Source organism: Chelonia mydas, chromosome 10, assembly GCF_015237465.2.
Source record: "Chelonia mydas isolate rCheMyd1 chromosome 10, rCheMyd1.pri.v2, whole genome shotgun sequence".
In the NCBI taxonomy this organism is placed as follows: Eukaryota; Metazoa; Chordata; order Testudines; family Cheloniidae; genus Chelonia; species Chelonia mydas.
The window spans coordinates 58,222,187-58,240,116 of record NC_051250.2 but is presented as its reverse complement, the minus strand read 5'-3'; the positions used below and the strand labels follow the sequence as shown (position 1 = coordinate 58,240,116).

The following is a 17,930-nucleotide window of genomic DNA, read 5'->3' as shown; positions in this document are numbered from 1 at the left end:
ATCATTAGGGATGGCAGAATTACTATGGTTTAAAGGGTGAATGGCATACCCCTGGGTTTTCAGGTATTTACTGTTGCCCACCCTTTTGGGATGGGGAGGGAAAGTTACTGTCTTGCTGCTTTGGTTCTAACTCTGAATGTGTTCATTAAACACACCGAGTAGAAAGATATAGATGGTGCAATCTCCAAGACTTAGTGAAGCCAATTACCATGAAGTTTTAGAAGGTGCAGTCAACGTATCTACAGATGGCACTACGTCACAAATTTAAATGGGTGATCAGCAGACAGTGGATTTTGGATTTATTCTGAATTTTTAAAAAGTCATTTAGCTATCTTAATGGACTTCTGATTGCATCATTCTACAGGCTTATGTGCATGGTAGTGTTGGCACCATTCTTGGTTGCTTTATGCTTCTGCTGCCAATGTGTTCTTTCAAAACTGTGAAATTAGTGTACCTAATTTTTATTGTAAATCTGTGCTTTGGCTTACAAAGATTTAAGCACTTCAGCAGCCTAGGAAGAATAATGTGTGTTTCAAAAAGGAGCTTCGGGGTGATTTGGAACCAAATATGGCAAGTAGTTAAAATATCTCTAACCTTGTCTTCTTTGGTAGCATTCCAGCAAAAGCATTATTTTTGAGCAGGTGATGCAAGCTTTTTTAATCTTACTTTAGTAAAAGTTCTTTTAGTAAAAGTTATGGTAGCTACGTTAGTAGTGGGAAAACTTTTTAAATTAAAAGCAGAAATTAAGAGTTGAATGACCATAGGCAGGTCAAATCTAGAGTTCTTACACAGTGCTACTTCATGAAAAGCACACTGAAGTCAGTGGAAACTTTGCCTGCATAAGTCCTAAGAGCTGCAGGATTTGGGCCTGTTACTGCAAACTGTTGTGCACCTGAGTAATCTTTGGGAAGTCAGTGAAATTGTTCATGTGAGTAGTCCTTTCTCACAGTAACGATTTGTAGGACTGAACCCTTAAATGCTTTAGTATGAAGAAAATTGGTTAAAGTGTACTTTTAAAATAGGAATGTAAAATACTAAATGGTTAACTGGTAAGTATTAGTCTTACTGGTTAACCGACCCTAACCGTTAACCCCCGGCCCTGGGCCGGCTGGCTGGAGCAGCCCCAGTGGCCCCAGCCCATCTCCCTTTAATCGGTTAACCAATTAAATGACATAATTTTAATTGTATAAATGGTTAACTTTTTAAATGGATATTTACATCCCTATTTTAAAATAAGACATCTAGATGAGCATTAATGACGGGAACAAACCAGCAGGGCTTCTTTTCAGTAAAATAGCACCTCTCCAATCTGGAGAGGGTTGACAAAACGGTGGATAAAGATGAATATAACTTAGAACTTTAAAAAAGCCATTAGCAAAGTCCCTCAGTAGAGGTATTAGACAAATTAAATGGTTCTGTGGGGAGAAATGGAGTTCAACCATGTATTAGAAATTGGGTGGAGACAGAACAAGAAAAGTAATAAATGGGCAGTTCTCAAGATGGCAGAATGTTAACAGTGTGGTGACCCAAGATTCCATGCTAAGTCTGCGCTATAGGGATTCAAAAAGGGGGTGAATAATGAGGTGACAAAATTTGGAGATGTCCCAAATTGATTTAGATTCTTCTGAAGTTCCTCACTGTCATCTCTAGTTTTGATTAACCTAATAAAGCCATGTTAAATGGACAGCATGATATGTGATATTCAATAACGTAATGCACATTAGAAAGATTAATTTGCAGTCTACACTGATGTTACTGGGCTATAGGTTAGCTATATCAACTCAGGAAAAGACCTGGGTATCCTTGCAGGCAACTCAGTGTAAACTTCTAATCAGTGTGCACTGACCAAAGAAAGAAAAGGGGGGATGGGACAGAAAATATTGGGATGGAAAAAAAAACCCTGAAAATATTTATAATGCCATTTATGTAAACTGATTGTACTCCCTATCCTATTCCACCCTTTCTTAACTTACAAGAATAAGGAAATATTTAGTAAAATTGAAGGGCAGCAGATTTCAAACTGTAGTAGGTAATTTAACTCAATGTGTAATTAACTTATGGAACTTATTTCCTCCTGATATTACGAAGGCCAAGAGATTGGCAGACTTCAAAATAACATCCACATTTACAGAAGATGATTATAATAATTAAAAAAAAAAGTATGCCCTCATGCTTCATGGCACAAGCCAACTACTAGTCTATCAGGTTAGGAGGAAACTTCCTCTGTTGACAGGTTATTCCCTAACTACAGGGTTTCTTGCACCTTATTTTTACGCAGCTGGCATTAATCATTGTCAGAGAGAATTTACTGGTCTGATCTGCAATGGCTGTTCCTATGTGAAAAGTAAGCTGCCCTAACTATGGAATGGTTTTTAAGTAGGAACGTATTTATTTCTATGACCTCTGCATCTTGATTCTAGGTATGCATTTTAGGCTTTCTGGTGCCCCAGATTTTTATGAAACTAAGAAATGGTTATGTCAAATTTATAATCTCTTACTGAAACTTGGGTACTGATTCATCCTTCTCCAAATCTAAAATAAACATTGCCAACATTTTTGTAATTTTAATCCATACTGAGCTATTTTTAGTCATGATTCAGTGTTTTTAAAAAGTACTAGTCTTTGTGTTCAAATTTATATATGTTTGAGATTGAAACATTATTTTAGCTAAAACTTGTTTTTCTTGAAAAATGTTTATTTTCCTATGGTATAATGACTTTGCATGTACCATTGTGTTATATTGCTTGTTTAACGATTCTACAGAGGAACAAAAAATTGCCAATTCCTAATTCCATTTTTGAGGTGCATTGATATCCATAATAGAAAAGGAATTGAATTCTAAGCTGTTTCAGGCTTAAATGAAATCAAGGTGTTTGTTAGTTTCCAGATATTTTACATTTTACTTGTTTCTGCACCCTAATCTAAATACTTTTTTTTAAAAAAACAATTATGTGGCTTACTTTTTTTAATTTCCAATTTTTTAAATGTTTGGGAATATCTTAAAGAAACAAAAAATTTTCAAGGTTCTAGATCTTAAAAAAAAATGTTTTTAAGAAGAAGATTGTAATGATTCATAATTGAGGAGACCTCAGATTTGACCATCCTATTTATTGCTAAATCAAAGCAGTCTGTCTGAAGGATTTGAGAGCTGATCTGATATACCATATCTGTTGATACAGTTAGATTTCTTCCCAGGTATTATATTAAATGAATGCTGCTCACACCAAAGTATTCTTCTCATCTGTTTTTCATTTTCCTTTCATGAAAGCTAATGGGTTTCAGGGAAATTAAATTACACAGTCATTTAGTGACAGTGCTAAGTGCAGGGCATTTTTACCCTTGGGTTTTTGTACACAAAAGCATGTATTAAGCTTAGTTTTCCCTTTTCCCTAGTTACAGTAATATTTCAATCAAATATATTTTCTGGTCTCTTTCTGAATACAGTAGTACCTGGGGGCTTTCTACAAATATAGTAGAGAATTTATATTCTCTACTCAATCCTCTGGTACTGTCATTTGTAGCAGGTGCCCATCCTCCTACTCCCCCTTTTGCGATTTTTTTTGCCTCCTCCTAGTTAGCAGCTGTGGCAATAGAAGTACTGTATCAGTGATTGTCATCAGGTGGTGATCAGGTGTGGAATCTGTTTGGTAGAACTTGCAGGTCACAGGTGTTTGTCATACTGATCTTTGTCTGTGGTACAGCTGCTCATAGCAGCCCTTACACTAAGATAGCTTGCTGCCCTCAGCAATTAAAGGACACTGCATTTACATTTTAAAGAGGTGTGGGAGTGCGTAGGTGCTGAATATGCAGTTGTTGTAGCTGTGTTGGTCCCAGGATATTCGAGAGGCAAGGTGGGTGAGGTATTATCTTTTATTAGACCAACCTTTGTTCGTGACCTGAAGAAGAGCTCTATCCAAGCTTGAAAGCTTGTCTTTCTCACCATCGGAAGTTAGTCCAGTAAAATGTATTACCTCACCCATCTTGTCTCTAGGTGCTGAATAGGGTTTGTTTGTTTGTTTGTTTGTTTTTGGTTCCCTATGGAATATGCAGATGTGCTGAAGGGCCTTGGAATGTTTTAAAATAATTATTCTTAATGACTCTACTTGGCATAGTACAATTATATTAAGGTTTATTTGTTACTTACAATCTATATATTAATGTTGGGAGTACACCTTGAAGTTTTTTTGTTCAAATGCTGTGGATTTGAGGACTGTGAAACAAAGCTGAGCAGTCTCTTCACAAAATATGATTCCCTTGCATTGTAGCCCAGTTTTATAGAATGGCATAAGAACCTGATCCTGCAGCCACTTTCTCACTTGTGCCACGGAAGTCAGTATTTGTGCCAACTAAAATGTTTTAATGGGAGCATGGAAGTGAATCATAAGTCTCCACTTCAAAATAAATCCCCAAGCAAACTGTATGGTGAAATGGTGTACCATGACAAAAAGAGCTTATGGGATCTCCTCGTAAGTCATTCATGATGCCTCAGTACTTCAACAGCCTTTTAAAAACATCTCTCCTACCAAGATTAGAGTTGTTCCAGTCCATTGTGGAGTTCTGAACCCTGGCAATCTGAGGGAAGTAATTTCATTGTATATTAATCAGAGAAAAGAATTTGTATAGGAACCTTTGTTAATAATGTTGGAGCCTCTTATACTAAATATTTTGAATTGCCAATCTGGGAATTTAAATGTGTAAAGCTTTATATAAAGCATAACATGAGGAGGATAATAATTCTGATAAATCTGGTTTGGAGTAAAAAGATCCGTTTCATTTTTGGTTGTAATTAAGGTTAATGTAGTCTGATCTGCTCCAGGTAAATTGTGTGTCAGTAGTAACATAACTCCATCAACCCTAAAAGGGGGAATAAATAGTACTTGGATGAAATTTTTAAATCTTGCATTTCCTCTTTGTTACAACATGTCAGTTGAACTGGCTATAGGGTATTTTTATCTGTTATGAGGCTCATCAGTGCATGAAATGCTGAAAGGGTATTTTTCTCCTGTGGCTCCTGCCATCTCTGGGCACTTGTAGATGTGTTCCAGTGCATGGGATCAGCTGGGTGAAGCTGTAATATTTTAAATTTCAGTCTGTCTGAAGGCGCCATGCTCCTTTCTAGAGAGAAGATTGATACTGGTGATGTAACTACCCTATGAGGCAGGTGCCTAGAGATCTACATAATAATAACTATTATCCTTCCAAATAGAAAAATATGTAAAGCTTACTAGTGATTCAAAGATAATTTCATAATTCTTTTTTATATCTTGCTTTTTTTTCAATAAAGATGTTTGGCTTTCATTACAGATGCATAAAATTAATTTACTTTTCAGTCTTTATTTCCTTCAGTTTTTTTCATTTTCTATGCATGTTATTGCAGCCTGTCAAATTCCAACTGTCTAATATTTGTGTTTTAGCCTACGGGCTTGTGGTACATGTAAATTTAGTGCGCAGGAAGTTAGGGTGTGAGTTTACAGTGCACTAGTTACTCTGCACTAACTCCCTATGTGGACAGTGCATACTGAGAGTTCCTTTGTGTGCTTTGTCCTACTACATTTCAAAGTATTCTAAGCTAAACTGCCTGAGGGTTCTTTTAGCACTCAGTAAGAGTGTCCACACAGGGAGTTAGTGCAGAGTAGTCATTGCACTGTAAATTTACACCCAAGCTTGCTGTGCACTAGTTTCCAATGTAGAAAAGCAATTAGATATTTTACTACTGCCACCTTTTGCCATTGGTTAATGTATGATGATATAAGAACTGAAACTAAAATCTTGTAAATTTTTAGTTTTGTTTTGCCAAAGGAATGCTGTTTATGCCTTATGAAATAGTATAGTAACAATTTGTCTTAATATGATTAGGGTTTTCAGCACTTCATTTGTAGACTCAGTTTAAGTGAGCCATAAACGTTTGCTGCAGGCTGAAATCGGACATACATTTTCTAAAACTGGGCATACGAATTCCTCAGGTAAGGGAATAAAACGCATGCTGGCCAATTGTGAAAGTCTGAAATAAATGCTGTCAATTAAAAAAAACAAAACAAAAAACCCCAAATCCAAACCTTGTGAAGATCTCTTCCAGTGGTCCACTGTCATCTCTCCTTATGTCTTTTAGAGCTCCTGCAGTGGGGCTGTTTGCATGAATGAAGACTGTAAGATTGGCCCCTCAGAATTATAAGCTTCTCGGAGTGTGGACCCTGTATTCTTAATTGTCCAACAGTGGCATATACAGCAATCATGATATATAAAAATACTTCCACTTTGTTTAATGCTGTGGATTAATGCTCGTGGGGTGCCAGGGGGAAATTACTAATTATCAAAAGAAAAAATATTAAAATGTTTTGAGACTGCTGCATGCAAAGCATGTATTTTTAAAACTAAAGCATCATAATTTTTAATGCCTGCTTAATGCTGTAATTGACTGTATTGAAAGGTAATGGGGTCAGAGGTCAGTGATCCACACAGCAGGGAAGATTTGTATTAAGATACTCAACACCCCACATTTTAAATAATCTCTAACTCATAGAAGTATAACACAAATATTAAGCTTCTCTAGCCTTTCATGTTACTCTATTCAGTTAAACTCACACAACAGGTCACGGTCTCCCACAGTATTCTTGTCAGCAAGTTAAAGAAGTATGGGCTGGATGAATGCACTATAAGGTGGGTTGAAAGTTGGCTAGATTGTCAGGCTCAACGGGTAGTGATCAATGGCTCCATGTCTAGTTGGCAGCCAGTATCAAGTGGAGTGCCCCAAGGGTCGGTCCTGGGGCCGGTTTTGTTCAATATCTTCATAAATGATCTGGAGGATGGTGTGGATTGCACTCTCAGCAAATTTGCGGATGATACTAAACTAGGAGGAGTGGTAGATACGGTGGCAGGTAGGGATAGGATACAGAGGGACCTAGACAAATTGGAGGATTGGGCCAAAAGAAATCTGATGAGGTTCAACAAGGATAAGTGCAGGGTGCTGCACTTAGGACGGAAGAATCCACCGCTACAGACTAGGGACCGAATGGCTAGGCAGCAGTTCTGCGGAAAAGGACCTAGGGGTGACAGTGGACGAGAAGCTGGATATGAGTCAACAGTGTGCCCTTGTTGGCAAGAAGGCCAATGGCATTTTGGGATATATAAGTAGGGGCATAGCCAGCAGATCGAGGGACGTGATCGTTCCCCTTTATTCGACATTGGTGAGGCCTCATCTGGAGTACTGTGTCCAGTTTTGGGCCCCACACTACAAGAAGGATGTGGATAAATTGGAGAGAGTCCAGCGAAGGGCAACAAAAATGATTAGGGGACTGGAACACATGACTTATGAGGAGAGACTGAGGGAACTGGGATTGTTTAGTCTGCAGAAGAGAAGAATGAGGGGGGATTTGATAGCTGCTTTCAACTACCTGAGAGGTGGTTCCAAAGAGGATGGTTCTAGACTATTCTCAGTGGTAGAAGATGACAGGACAAGGAGTAATGGTCTCAAGTTGCAGTGGGGGAGGTTTAGGTTGGGTATTAGGAAAAACTTTTTCACTAGGAGGGTGGTGAAACACTGGAATGCGTTACCTAGGGAGGTAGTAGAATCTCCTTCCTAAGAAGTTTTTAAGGTCAGGTTTGACAAAGCTCTGGCTGGGATGATTTAATTGGGGATTGGTCCTGCTTTAAGCAGGGGGTTGGACTAGATGACCTCCTGAGGTCCCTTCCAACCCTGATATTCTATGATTCTAACAGTAAACAAGGATCTCGCCATATGCTAGTTAAGGATAATATTAGCTTTTACAATCACCTTTTAAGGGTGACTTTTACAGTGTGAGCTCCTCTTCTTTCATGTCACTCTCTGATATTCATTTATCAGGTATGAGGCCTAAGATACCCTAACAAGATTTTTTGGATTTGTTTTAATTATAAAATCCAGACAGCATACCACTTTGTTTTGAAAAACAGGAGCCCTGTTCCCTTTTTAAATATTAGAGAAGAGCTCTGAGAAGCTCTTCTAAAGAGATACTTTAGGTCACGCTTTCATAGTTTCGTTCTTATCCCTCTTCTTCCTCCCCCATCTCCAAAAAAATATTTTTTCTGTGTGAAGGTAAGTTATTAAATAACTGCACTGGCAGAAATTTGGTCATTTTATATTAAATTTGATTGAAATTAGTTTTATTTTGATATTTTTTGCTATTTTAAAGGTTGGAAGGGCAAGAAAACTGATATTTTTGGGACTGCTGACCTTGATGTCTTTAAGGGAAGTAGTGACCTTTAAAGGTGAAGTGCAGAGTTAAAGGAAAAACAATTAATTGATGGTGGGGTGGAGGAGGAGCATTCATCATAGAAAGAAATTAATATAATACAGTCCGTAGTTCGTTCTTTAACTGCGTAGGAAGATGCTGTGTTTAGGGTTAGATTAGGAACCAGGGAGAACTACAGAGACTGGTCTCTGTCTATTATCCTCAATAAAGAATCCCCTTTATATTTATCACAAGCAAGTCTTCCCTCTTTATTTATTTGGAGGGACTGTACCGTTAACAAACCTGTTCAAAATCATGCTTGCATCTACTGGCTTGCTACGAATATCCCAGATTCAGTGCATTTTTCCTTGACAATGTTGATACTACCGGACTCATTGCAACCCATAGTATCTGGTGTTTCAGAATGATGCCTCCTGGGATATGTTTGTAAACCAGGAAGTTCAAGAGAATTTAGCTCGAGTGCTGGACAGGAGGGTTTTTCTTTTTTTTTTTTTTAACGCATTTCTTTTCGGAGAGCATCCCCTGCCTTGGTTAGTGGTGGGGAGTCTGTACACTGATCTGGGTAACTGAAGTTTGAGTGGAGATGGGCACAAACCAGAACTTTGGATTCAGATGTTGAAAAATTGGTTTTTGAATTTTGTAGCTCAGGATCTCCCTCACTTTAATCTTATCTTTGCAGATTATACTTAATAAATATACTATCATAAATAGCTTTTACTCTGTGGATTACAGGATAGATGGCTACTCCTCAGAACCACAGTTCTGAACAATGAAGTTCCTTTCAATGTTAGCTATCTTCATTGTTACATTGTATTCAAAAAGGGGCACACATAGGCTTATGTCCAGAATAGAGCAGTGGTATTTGGAACTGTTTGATTTAGCAGCGAAAGACAGAATATCTCATCGACATAGACAGCAATTATATGAATTCAGAGAAATTTGGATCCCTTTACGTGATGTGTTTTGGGTAAAGAAGGCAGAGAGAGCTCAAATAATGCCAGCTTCTGTTGCACCTGATCTTGTTGCTTTTTCCGTTTTTTGACTATTTGTGTATTTTGTTACCCCGCCCTAACATGTTATAACTGTGTCGTATTGTCTGATTTTGAATTGTGTGGTCTTGCAGCTTTGACAAGTTATAGAGTTGTATAATTGCATAATTGTATTGGATATCATGTGAAATGTTCCGTATTTGGTAACACACACAAACAGTAAGTTGTTTACAGTTTTGGATTTTTTATAGTTTGTTCTTCCGGAAAAGTAATAAAAAAATAATCCCCAAAAGGGACAGGGAAAGAGCATGGAAAAAAGTTATTTTTGAAGGTGGCTGAATGCCTGGAAGCCAGCAGTTGTATGCACAGTTTTTAATTTCAGAGAGTTTAACATTTTCATCTGTTTGTTTGTTTATTTGCTGTAATACCCAGACACACTAGGCAGGATCAAGGCCCTATTAGGTTAGGTAATGTATAAACACAAAGGTGAATGCAGTCCCTGTTCCAAAAAAACTTACGATCTAAGAAGATAAATAGTGGTTGAAGGACTGAGGAGATAGAAACAAATATATGTAGTCTATACATATATAATAATGCTATTTCTTGGTACTGTAATTACATAAATGTTGACTCTTCCTAGTGGCCCTGCAGCCTCTAGCCATTGTACATTGATTTCTTGCTGGTGTGGCCGAAGTGGGTCTTGGAGATTTGGAGGAGTAGAAGATAGTGGCTAAACAGACCAGTTCAGAGAGAGTCTTCAGTTCATAAGGGTTGCATGAAGGAAAGTGCAAAGAAATCCTTGGAAGAATCAGACTGGTGGGAGTAGAGGCTGACTTCATCAGTGGAGAGGAGCAGTAGAAAGAACAGACTGAGACAGGTGGCCAAGTAAGGAGTGGCAGAATTGTGAAGGACCTTGAAGGTTAGGGCAAGAAGCTTGAACTTGATCGTGTTTAAAAATGGCTCAAAGTTATGTATGTCCTATTTGTTAAAATTTCTGCAACCTTACCATTAAAAGAATTTTGTCCATGCATGAGATAAAAATCAAAAAGTTGCATTTGAGAGATGTACCAAAATCGGTTTTGATTTATACTGTTAGAATGTAATTGACTGTTAAACTCACAGAAGAGTGCTGAGTCTGTTGAGCAGAATAATATCTTTTAGAAGAGCTTTTGTTTTTAGATATTCTCCACATTATGAATTCAATGGAAATATCTCTGTGGATGTTAGACAATAAATAAATATAAACAAATGCAAGTTGAGTGTCCATTAGAATACACACTATGTTAGAGCGTGAGGAACATCAAGTATTCACAGTAACTGAATAGGCACCTGGATTAGAGAATGTGGCATTCTTCCTTCAGTTGTGAATAATTTTAATTGTATATTTCATTGTGTTGTCAGTCACATAGAAGCCAAACATAAGTTAATGCATGTATAGCAGTGGTGGTTAGATGACTTTGGGATCTTTGCTTAGCACCTGGCAAGGAAGCAAGAGGGTGAATCAAGAAGGACCACTGTTGAATTTTGGAGTTGGGGTAGGATTCAGGCTTGAAAGCTGGTCTGTAATTAAGCAGCCTTTGCGAGCACTATTTTAGAGTCTAGCTTTCCCCTAGGATCCTACTATGGCAGCTTGCAGTTGGCTGTCACAAATTCTTTACCCTATAGTTGTTCAAAATTTTTTATCCTGTACTTAGATTGTAAACTCTTTGGAGTAGAGACTTTCTCTGTTATGTATTTTTACAGTGTCTAGTACAATGGGGCCCTGATACATGAATGATGCTTGTAGGAGCTACTGCAAAATAAATATAAGACATCTTAGTACTTCTCTCTCTGATTTTCTTGGACACTTAGAAGGGGATCTACCACAAGCTTCAAGAGTAATGTTTGACTCTTCATTGCTGTTCCAAACCTCAGTACTGAACTCTAAGGTCATCAGTAAGTATTTTAGTACATGATTGATTTCAGTCATAAGTGAGAATTTTATTGTGTGTATGTGTGTGTATATCTATAGATATATAGAGATAGATAGATATAGTTGCATTTCCTCACTTACATTTATTTATAAGGTTTATATATCTGTAAAAGTCCTGTAAAACAAGTGTTGCCTTTTATAGTTTTGAATAGGATCAAATTATGTATTCAGAAAGGTAATTTCAAAACCCAGTAAAATCAGTGGACATTCATATGCTTCTTAGAGGGCAGTGGTTTTTTTTTTAATACAAATGTTTGTATTCAGTCAACTAGCATGCTTGTGACTTTAGAAATCAACCAAGACAGCTACCGAATCTCTCTTTCTATCAGTCCTTACCTGCAAGTTCTGTGCTTTTAAGCTTTGGAGAAGATTTTATTCATGGACACACACTTTTTTGTTTGCTTTTATAAAAAGTGCAATTGACATACCAGATTTTAAATAAATATAGGGTCACTGACTAACGTCAGAACCAAAGCACTTAATTTACGAAGGAGAATTCAGCAACATTTTACATTTCTGCCTAGGAAAGTCAACACGGTTAGCGAAAATGGTAGCTCAGTAAAATGAGGGGCAAGATATAAAACCTTAAATGAGAGAATCACAAGTGAGACATTATTTTCCTCAGTAGCCAGGAATTCTGTGGTGATAAGATCTAGTAACGTATCTTAAAATATAACAGTATTTTAATTTTCATCTCCTGTGACTGACTTTTCAAGCTTAAGATAAATGTGGTCTCTATTATGTTTTGAATATTGCTTTATAAACAGCAGACAGTAAAGCACACGTGCCAATTACTTACCGACATCTGAATTTGTATTGCAATTCCACATGCTTACTTTTGATCTTTCCAAGTGCACTTTGAGATCAACAGTTCATATAATTGCTGTAAATACTTAATTTAGGATGCATTGCTACATTGTTTTGTTCAGAATACTAGTCTGATTTTTAGATCAGTTGGGTATATTTAAATAAAAAAGCATGATGACTTGCCTTTGTGGCTACTGGCTATATTTCCTGAGGTTTTATGCATGGATGACAATTTATAAACAGTACATATTAATTTTTGGCACTTAAGGCAGAAATAAACTATGTTATCTTGTACCTTTGTTTGACGGCTATTTGGCATTCTCCTCTATGTACATTAGTAAATAATGGATAGTAACTATTTCTATCAAAGTATTTTTAACACTTCAATTATTAGACTACAACTATATCTTTAGAGCTACATCTTTTGAAAAAGAAATGGTAGAATACAGTTTTGTAGTCCCAGAAAAAAAGAAGTGTCTATAAAGCTGAGTTTTGTGCCCATTACCTTCATTGTTTTGGTGGAAAGGAAGGGGATCACTGCAGCGTTATTTCTCAATTTAGAAAAATCTCCATAGTGGCCCAGAGTATAACATGAGTTGAACAGTAGTTTAATTTCCATTATATTTTTTTAAAGATAATAGCGTTAAATAGTTGCAGAATCCCAATTGGAGTAAAACCACTATAAGTATTATTAATTTATATTGTTGGCACTCTAATAGGGTTATAGAATACTAAAAGGAATATGATTTGCAGAAGGAGAAATAGCCCATCTGACTTTCTTAAATTTATGTTTTATGTGAAACATGTTTACATTTTAAGTGTACAGTATGTATACCTGCGGTACTACTTGCTTTCAATATATATACTTGGAAATGTATAGAGAAATGTTTGACTCATTTTGTGTCATCTACATAGAGCATATTTTGGAGTATGGAGGTCTTATTTTTGTATTCAATACAATAATCAGTTTTAATTGACTCTCTATTATTGAAAATGGTGTTGCTTGGAACAGAACACATTTTGGCAATATGAAGAAGACAAGCTTCATTGCTGATTATTACTTCTCCCTGTGTCCATTGTGTTCTTTCTAGGCACAGACACAGTTTGGTCCCCTGGTACAGATATACAGTAAATGCCAAAAGAAACCTTTGTAAATGTTAAATAAAATAGCAAATTGAAGGGCGGTGATTTATTAGGAAAAATTTTTGTCTGATCAAATTAACTCTCATTTCTGTTAACCTGTGTTTTTAAAGTGTCAGTGACAGTTCTCTTGATGTTCAATTTTAATGTAGCTGTTGCAATAGAAGCTTGAACACTCAGTTGCCCTCCTCCGTCCATTGCCTTGATAGGCAATTTTTGATATGAGTTTTTTCTCAGTTTTGTGCTTCTGCATAATAATTCTGTGACATCAGTCAATTGATTATCCTCTTAACTAATTGCCATAACCATCAGTAGGTGAAAATAATGTTAACCTTAATTTACACAGAAACTGCCAGCAGAAGCATCCAGCCCTCAAATCTATGGAGTACAATTTTATCATAGATTTTTACTTGGTAGTTTAACGTGTATTTCTGTCCCTCAGATCCACCTATCTGGACCAATGGACTGTTACCATTCAGCACTTCCATCAGGAATGCAGGCAATTGCACTTTGGGATTTTCATGCCTCTACTTGGTTTCCTTTTTTTCCTCAGTTTTTTTTTTTTTTACTGTTGTAGATAAGTCCCATGTCACATTGCAGTGGAGATGTTTCCCCATGTAAGGCTTTTAGAACCTGTTGCTTTATCTTAGATATCCGATATGAGGAGAAATTAAGTTTTAAGTACTATTGATAAATTGTATAGTCAATTGCTTGACCACACTTTAGTTCATTATGAAATACACTCGAGAGACCAAATAGCCAATGTTGGTCAGGTTTGTTAACATAGTACAGGAAAAAGGTTCTGTACGATACCAGTCTCCAAAAAGCAATGTTGTGCAGCAATGTTACATTCACTTTATGCAGATGTTGGCTCCAAACATTTCAGCTTTTATTTATTTATTCAGTATTATGTATATGAAGATTTACAAGTTATGCATCTCTTTACAGATCATTAAAATCCAACCATCAGCTTGTCCCAGTTCCCTAACTTGTTCTGTCCTTCCTTATATTTGTGTGGATACTAGCATTCCAGGTACTCATCTGTGAAGGTAGTTCCCCAGCTTGTACTAAGACACAGAATGAATGTATCTTGATTTTGAAAAGTTTCCTGTCTACTTATGCCAAACGCTTACTTCAGCAAATGCAAGGTGCTATGTGATCCTTAGCATAAGGGAACAGAATTATGGTATAGGTCAGTTCAGGCTAAATCACTGTCAGGATATTTACTGGTGCTTAATGCATACTTATTTATGGTGCAGAGAATACATATTATTAATATATATTATGTTATATGCTAGCTACCATATATTAGTCAACAGTATGAGTCAGGCTTGCCTGGTCCTTCCTCTTCCTCCCACTTCCTAGATTCCACCACTTCATATGCAAATGATGATGAAGTGCTAAGTGGGATTTGGACAGACAGAACCAAAATGTGCTAGGTGCTTTTCAGTCACATGCTCTGAAGACAAGGTTAAACATGCCAGTGGCAGCACGGGGATCATTGTTATTGTGGGGGAAGCATTGTTACATATTAGTTGTGAAGATCAAGGCTATGTGGTTATTTTAGTCTCTGAAGAAAATTAGAAACAAGTTCGTAAAATGAGTCCTAGTAATAGGACGTCTGTCATTTTTTTTTAAAATAAAGAGTTAAAGATTATGATGAATGGACAATGGAATTGTAACTGCCAATCTTGAAAACACAGTTCAAAGGCTAAAAGCACATTTTCCTGGTGGGCCACTTCAGTACAAAAGCTGTCTAGCTAGGTTACCATTTATTAATGCTAAGGGAATGCAAACCAAATATTGGAAGTTCCTCAGGGTACTTTTCCTATAGAAGAATAGGTCTAAATGCAAAAATAGTAATTTTTTGCCTTCTGTACTAAATGAACAGCACTTGTGCAGAAATCCAATATGTGCAAAAGTCCCAAAAGGGGAAACTTTATAGTTCAGTTTTTCTCTTATGATTATAAAATACCTGAGATTTCAAGGTCCAGCATTGTATTACTTTTAGAGCTTGTCCTCTTCAGTCAGGCTTCTGAGATGTACAATAAATTCTATTCAGAAAGGCTGTTCCCCTGCAGCATATATTGTGCTGCTCAAGGCAGGAGTCTTTAAATGTCAGTCATTTTGCAGTACATGATGAATCAGTCTTTGCCCAAAGGTTTATCTCCCACAAAGCTTCTGGGGATAGCTCTGTCTCCCTATGTCTTGTGCTTAATGAGGTTCTATAAGACTATCTACCCGAGCTTTCAGCTGTGTTGTAGTGCAGTCTTTATCACATTTTGTCTCCACTTGCAGGCAGAGTAGGTGTTATATAAGTGCACATATAGAAGAGACTGAAGATCCAAATTAAAGGAGAGGAACAAAGAGAAACAGTTTGCCCTTTTAAAAAGACCACATGAATTTAAAATTCATATTTACCTAAAATTGTTTACTGAATTTGTAACAAGAAGCACATAGATGCTTATAACTGAAGGAGATAGAATTTATTCCATATTTTTTCCAGATTATTTCTTTTGTACAATTAACAACAATTTTTGTGTAGCCAGTTTCACTGTTTCCCCTGTATAGTCAGCTACTTTCCTCTTTTTGGGTGAGTCTTTAAAGTAGTGGGTATAGGTGGGACGGGCATATGGAATTTAAAAATATAGGAAAACCACAGATATTGGCAGGCGGAGATATTACCAGGAATTACTCATATCTAATTTATTGCTTGAAACTGGCTAGATATCAAAATGACTGTCTTTTTAAGGCTATAGAAAATAAAATTCACTAATCTTTGAGCTCTCTTCTTGTTTTTTCTCTCTAAATTTCCCTTCCTCCCTCCTCTGATAAAACGCTTTCCCACCCCAGCCAGCCAGCAGAAGACTCCCTTACCCTTGATTATCCATCCAAGTTCTGTTATGGGTTAGGGAGGAAGAGGTAAAATATCATTGCCAGATTTTTCACAAGCAGAGTGATGACTTCAGATGGAATGGGGTATGGCCTGCAATTACTGGATGGCTATGTTTCATCTCTTTCATTTGAGCTTTGAGAGTAGGGATTGGATTCATACAATGTTCTAATCTTCCTTTCCCCCCAAGTATGGAAATTGTGGAGGAGGTGTTCACCTATTACCTTTCAATTTGAAATTTCTCAGAGATGCCCTTGCCTCTTTGCTAAGGAAAATTATCTTTTTGCCAGAGGACATTGACCTACATTTTGAGAATAATGAAAAATTAAAACAAACAACCTCCACACTTTTTAGAAAGTATTTGCATTTAATTATTAAAGACCAGTTCTGTGTTGTATTTCTTAGACTTAAGGGCTGTCTTGTGTAACAAAGCCCTGCTTCTGTTATAGTTTAGACAGACTGCCTTTTCCTTTTTTTTTTTGAGATGGTGGTAGAGCACCAACTCTGAAAGTACTTGTTGGGAGTGCCACATACTGTATATGTATAAGTAGTTGTGAGCAGAGCATAATTACAAACTGTGTCCTGTTTCCAAGGATCAGATCCAAATGAGTAAAAGGTGTGAAAATTAGATATGCAAATTTCACATTACAAAAATTAGAAAAAATAAACCACTTTAGATGTGTTAAAAATCAGAACAAATGTTATTGTAAGCAACTTTACAAAAGCTTTATTGATAGGGAAAATATTTTAAATTTAATCCCATTTTACAGTAAAGAAAATGATGATGTTTCATCAACCGAAGATGAAATCTTTATGAATCCTAGTTTGGGAATATCTGTTTCTCATTAAAGATAATTTTTTAAAAATTCTTCAGTACTTTCCCTCCCCCCCCCTTTTTTTTTTAGTATCAAGAGCTTTTCTAACTGTTGGGTATGCTTAAATGTATACATCTTGTGGAGCATGAATGGAGAAATATTTGAATGAAGATTACATCTGATATAATAGCTGGAGGTATAGTGCGATTATTTAGAAAATATTTATTTTGAAGTTGAAACCAGTTATGTCTATTGATATTTCATATTCCTGTATATTGTAATAAATCCAGTTGTGAAATTTCATTAGAAATCAGATGGCTTTCTGCTATCAGCTGATATGAGGGATCCAGTTAGGCAGGACACAAAATGATTATTCTATCTTCGTTGATCCTGTAGATAGCTGAGTAATACTAGTATAGACAAATAAGAGATAAGAGTTAAATACTAGCTTATATCTAAACTTTGAAGTACCAAATTTAGCTGTTTTTTGCTTCTTCATCAATAAGAGATCCATACTGAGTAGATTAAACTATTTTTAATAGCACTATAGATTTTTTTAACTCGGGTTTATGTTCAGAAGCATGGCATTTATTAAGGGGTGTGTGTGTGTGTGTGTAATACTTGAGCTACATTTTCATTCACAATCTTTATATGTTCAGCTTTTTGCATAGCGTAACTTTTTGACTTTAGGACTGTAGAAATCTTGCGCTTTGTCATAGGATGGTTGGTGAAGATATTTCTTCGATATTCTATTTTTTTGCTAGAAATTTCTAAAACTTCTGAGGCGGCTGATATAGAATCAGCTGAGGAATTTGTATGATTTATCTACTGTAATTATGGATTTCTCTGAGTATGTTACATGGTACTGCATTACATACCTCTTACCGAAATCCCTTGTGCATTAAACCAGTAAACACTCACCATTTCATTTAATTGACATGAGCTAATTTTAATGACCCAGTATTGGTCACTGGTTATTAGACACCTTCCCCCCCCCCCCCCCCCCAATTGATGGAACTTCACTAATTGGTTCTAACAGAAAGATCATTGTAGATTAACAAGTGAATGAACAAACATGAGAAACAG

General features: G+C 36.5%; 1 protein-coding gene across 13 annotated transcripts in view; it reads left to right on the top strand.

Annotated features, from left to right (window-relative positions):
• The window catches only part of TCF12 (transcription factor 12), a 283,318-nt gene that overhangs the window by 124,769 nt on the left and 140,619 nt on the right, over positions 1–17,930 (top strand). For 5 of the 13 annotated variants that reach the window (XM_043524143.1, XM_043524145.1, XM_043524142.1 and 2 more), the window contains exon 7: positions 11,069–11,152. The exons of the other annotated variants lie outside the window; for them this stretch is intronic. In XM_043524143.1, the coding sequence (XP_043380078.1) occupies positions 11,069–11,152 (84 nt within the window). The remainder of the gene's footprint in view (positions 1–11,068; positions 11,153–17,930) is intronic. 13 annotated transcript variants of the gene reach the window in all.